The 4,669-nt window shown below is 33.9% G+C and overlaps 1 protein-coding gene across 1 annotated transcript; it reads right to left on the reverse strand.

Moving 5' to 3' along the window:
- Nucleotides 1-765: 765 nt before the first annotated feature.
- LOC109222507 (inner membrane protein PPF-1, chloroplastic-like) lies at nucleotides 766-3,025 on the reverse strand. The gene is made up of 4 exons (XM_019386857.1): nucleotides 2,588-3,025; nucleotides 1,639-1,749; nucleotides 1,329-1,403; nucleotides 766-858 (listed from the first exon to the last, which is right to left on the reverse strand). Exons 1-4 carry the CDS (start codon nucleotides 2,903-2,905, stop codon nucleotides 781-783), a joined length of 582 nt encoding a protein of 193 aa, XP_019242402.1. The 5' UTR covers nucleotides 2,906-3,025; the 3' UTR covers nucleotides 766-780.
- Nucleotides 3,026-4,669: the final 1,644 nt, after the last annotated feature.

A 4,669-nucleotide genomic window follows, 5' to 3' on the forward strand; every position in this document is an offset into this window, starting at 1 on the left:
ACACTTAGCTCGACTCAATTCACTATCTCAAAGTTCTTCCTTCACTGAAAGAAGCATTATTAGTCGATAGAGTGAGTGCTGCATTGGCCAGGGAGAAAAACTGGAGGACAGGAAGATGTTGATTCACCCTTCCAGCAAGTATTTTTGGGTACTTTGGCTAGAGAGAATCAAAGATGTATTTAGGACAATGTTGTGTCTGTAAATAGTCACAAATACTAATGTTTGTACTTCTGGATTTTTGGGGTAACATGCTAAATGTAGACGTTCCTCAGGTCCCTACATTTATATGTGACAACTGAGTTTTTGTATGCACCTTCAATGGAATAAAATTTCATACATATCCAAAAAAAAGGAAGCCGATCACGTGAGTGTGTTGGAAAAAAAAAAATCAAGTGAGCACTACGGATGAGGAACTAACTTAATGACAACTTCAGATGCCATAGATATCAAAGATTGAAAAGGAATAGAACTGAAATCCAGTTCAAACAAATTTTGGATGGAAAAATGTCACTGCGCAATCCAGTTCTAAGATGTACTAGAACAAAAAACGAAAACCTAGACCATCGAGGAACAGAATATGAATGAGAAAATATGTAATTCTTTAACTGATTAAATCGCTATTAATTCACTGAGATATGATTTGCGATTCACTACTAGCCAGGAGAGAAAAGTCATGGTGAGTTCCTTTCAACATATATGCCCAATGCTTTAAACCAACTAAGAAGATAAACAGAAATGGTAAATGGAAGCATAACTAAAAGAGAGAGAGAGAGCTGACTGCTAGAATGAAGAATTACCAGCAAGAGGATTGACCCCTGCCTGCTTATATAAACGCGAAGTCTCAAGTTGGATTCTTTCCTGAATTAAAAAAAAAATTATAGATGTAAGTTCTGTTTGCTGGACTTGATATGAAAAGGCACAACATTAATCATAATTCTACAGCAATAGCTTCACGACAACAGAAATACTCCTCCTTTTATTGAACGAATTTTTTATCACCACAAGCAATGCTTTTCTTTCTTTTGATAAGTAAAGCAATACTATAACCATACAAAATAAAAAATAAAATATAAAACTCTAAAAAAATAAACAAAAGCTTTGATCTTACCAAATTAAGATGAAATCTAGCAAACAAGTTGTAACAATCCAAAAAATCTAACAAACAAGCTGTAATTGTTACAGTGTCAATTGCTCATACTTCACTCTTTTTCACAGTACTAAGTACCAAAGAATCTTTAATACATAGCTCAAGTTTTAGAAGGTCAAACGGTTCTGAAGAGCAGTTTAGATGAAACAGAAAGTATCAATTGACAAGAATTTGAACTCACCTGATTTCCAGCATATCGTTGCTGAATAGCTTTGATCTTTGGTTGGAGATTTTGCATTGCTAGTGTTGATTCAACCTTTCAAAAGACATAATATCATACATCAGCAACAATTCCATTGCAATGCAGATTTAAAGAATGAGGAACAAAGGAGCAGGGACTCTTGTTGAGTTCGACAAAAGATTCAATTCTCAATTTCCCATCACCATTGCACTATTTATAATACTAGACAGACGTAACTAAGTGGCAAGCCCTGAAATACCAGACCAACTCTTAAATATCAAGGTCAAGCAGCAAGTCAGCACAGGCTTACCTGTTGCTTTGTCAAAGGGAAAGTGACAGCTTTAACCAGGACAGTAAGCAATATGATTGCAAATCCATAAGAATAAGGCACATGCACAGCTGCCAGTCCATCCTTCATTACCTGAAAAAAGCAAAGTGAATGATGTGAATATAGAGTACGTGACGACATCAAAATACCAGTTCGCAAGAAGACGATCTCTCTAAAACAAAAACCTAAAAACAGTCTATCTAAAACTGAAACAAAATAAGCTGCAGTATTTGGGTGGCAAATCCTCCAAACGTAGTGCATTTTTGGAGGATCCGACACGGGTGTAGCAGCATTTTGGAGAGTCCGCGCAACATAGGTGAAGACAACCAACCTGTTGTCCTATATAACATTTCTTTAGCTTCCTCTAATTTCCTATCTTTTTTGGGAGGAAGGGGCAGAAGCTAAAATCTGGTTGGTTAGGGGAAAATCTGGTTATCGACTTGTGTCAACAGGAAAAATGACAAGAGCTAATAGAGTCTTTCAATTGGTAGAAAAAAAAATCCAAAATTAAGTTTAGTTCCCTTCCAGTGTTATCAAAGGCTAAAAGCAAAATAAGTTAAAAGAAGACTTTAACTGCAAAGGACACAGTGGAATACTCGAGTGCAAGTTGGCCCGAACACCACCGTCATAAAAGAAAAGAAAAAAAAGGATTAATAACGATAAACACAAACAACAATTATGCGGATAAAGTAATTGATAATTATAATTAAGGTAAAACTAGGAAAAATGATGCCAATCTAACACTAGTAAGACCTAAACTATGAAAACTATATAAACATGAAATAGATACATAAGGCAGCAAGTGAAATCGTTATTATGAATATGCTGAACGCATTATAGAGTCCAGAAAAGGAAAATCAAAATAAAAATCGTAACAATGATCAGAATTAGCTCGAAACTATGTTAAGTAAAGCTGAAAACGGAATTTAACCTTCAAAACGACTTCCATAGCGTCAGAAATGAAAGCGAACCAACCACCGGCTTTCTGAGGAGTAGCAGCAGTGGCATCGGAGGCAACACCAGGATCAGCAGCCACAGCGGCATCAGCTAACGTATAGAGAAGTCCTTCGGCTCGGCTAATAACAGCGTTGAAATCAACCGAAGAGTGAAGAGATTGAATCGGAGGAAGCTCATGGAAGCTGAATTTTACTCTAGTTGAAATAAGCCTTCGCCGGTGGAAGACATGGCGAGAGAACGACGGCAAAGGAGTTCCGATGAACGACGGAGATGAAATTAGGGTTTTCGCCATGGAAAATGCTCCCGAGGTGAAGGAGAAAATAGAGCTCAATTCAGATTGTGGAGGATGAGGGACAGCTATTAGAGAGTGGAGGAGGGAGAGCCAAAGAGAAAATATCCCTATCCTTTATTTTCCTTTTTGGGAATAAAAATATTGGAATTTGATTAACTGATGTTTGGCGCTTCGGTTATTTTGTTTGGTATGTCGTTTTTTGTTAGGTTTTTCGTTTGGTATTTGTATTAGCATTTAATTAGTTTCGATTCGTACGGTAATATTTGAATTTTGAGAGTCAAATAAAGTTATTTTTTATCATAATTTTTTCTAAATATAGAAATTTTATTTTAAAAAATTTAAAGAATTTATGAATAAGTTCAAAGTCAAAATGAACTTAGACTAATAGCCTGTTTGGCAAAAAGTGTTTTTTTTCAAATTTGAAGTGTTTGGCCAAGCTTTTAGGAGGAAAAAAAAGTGTTTTTGAGGAAAAGCAGGAAAAAATAGCTTTTTTGCTGAATCACTTTTTAAAGAAGCACTTTTGAGAAAAATAGAAAAATACACTTAGAAGCACTTTTTAAAAGTTTGATCAAACACTAATTGTTGCTTAGAAGTGCTTTTAAATTAATTAGTCAAACAAAAACTGCTTCTCACCAAAAGTACTTTTGAAAAAAAAATACTTTTCAAAATAAACTGATTTTTCTAGCTTGACCAAACGGACTATAAGTATTTAGTAGACTGTCACATTAATCGGGACAAACGGAGTATTATAAAAAAAAAATATTTTTAGAACTCAAATCTGATACACCTAGTTAAAGGTGAAGATATCTCAATTTTCAATGGTATACGTTGCTGTGGTTGCCGGTTGGTCCACGATTACTATTATTTCTTATATAACTAAATACTTATAAAATTCAAGAAAAAAAATACTTTTAGCACATATTAGAACTATTTTTGGGAGTGAAAATGTTGGAATTTGATTAACGTATGTTTAGTAGTTCGTTAATTTTTTTATTTTTATTTTTTGTTTGGCATGGTCGTCGCTGTGGTTGGTCCACGATTACAATTTAATTATCATCCAATCAAGAGTTTGATGGTCTTCAGTTGGGTGGCGATGGGTCCGGGGCGGCTGAATTAGTAAACGAGAAGGTAACTCTAATACGGAATTGAGGCAGAAAGCGATTAGTCTTAATTTTCTTTTACCTAGAAAAAGTATAGCAACAGGTTTTAAATGGTTGAAAAAATTATGACACGTGGAAAAAAAAAATATGACGATGCCTCTTCACCTCCATGCACATTATTAAACAGAATCGTTTATTCTAACAATTATCCATGCACCAAGTAGCCTGGAAAAATATTTAAAAACACTACCATATCATTTACATTCTGTCGTAAATATAACTAGTCGAGACTTAGGATGCTTCAATACAAAATATTTTTTTTGTTAGTAATAGTAATAATAATAATAATAATAATAATAATAATAATAATAATAATAATAATAACAACGGAAAAGGGTTCAAAATGCCCCTAAACTATTGGAAAAGGTTTAAAAATACCCTTCATCCACCTATTGGGCAAAAAATACCCCTTCCATCCACTTTTTTGGTTCACTTATGCCCTTTGACCGTTAGGTCAATGCTAAATTAAAAATAATTATTATTCTTTTGATAAAACCTAAAAAAAATTGCAAAATATTTTTATTTTTTTAAACTAATGCACCAATAGTCCACTAATTTAGTAAAGTCTTCTTATTTATTTTTTTCATTTTTTACAAAAAACAAT

The sequence above is a fragment of the Nicotiana attenuata genome, unplaced genomic scaffold (genome assembly GCF_001879085.1).
Source record: "Nicotiana attenuata strain UT unplaced genomic scaffold, NIATTr2, whole genome shotgun sequence".
Taxonomy (NCBI): Eukaryota; Viridiplantae; Streptophyta; class Magnoliopsida; order Solanales; family Solanaceae; genus Nicotiana; species Nicotiana attenuata.

What these genes read in the sequence shown, in the direction of transcription:
- LOC109222507 (XM_019386857.1), bottom strand. Translation starts at nt 2,905, where the DNA reads ATGGCGAAAACCCTAATTTCATCTCCGTCGTTCATCGGAACTCCTTTG. An exon ending in CTATGGAAGTCGTTTTGAAG is followed by an intron (nt 1,750 to 2,587) that starts GTTAAATTCCGT and finishes TGCTTTTTTCAG; the next exon opens with GTAATGAAGGATGGACTGGC. An exon ending in AACGATATGCTGGAAATCAG is followed by an intron (nt 859 to 1,328) that starts GTGAGTTCAAAT and finishes TTTTTAATTCAG; the next exon opens with GAAAGAATCCAACTTGAGAC.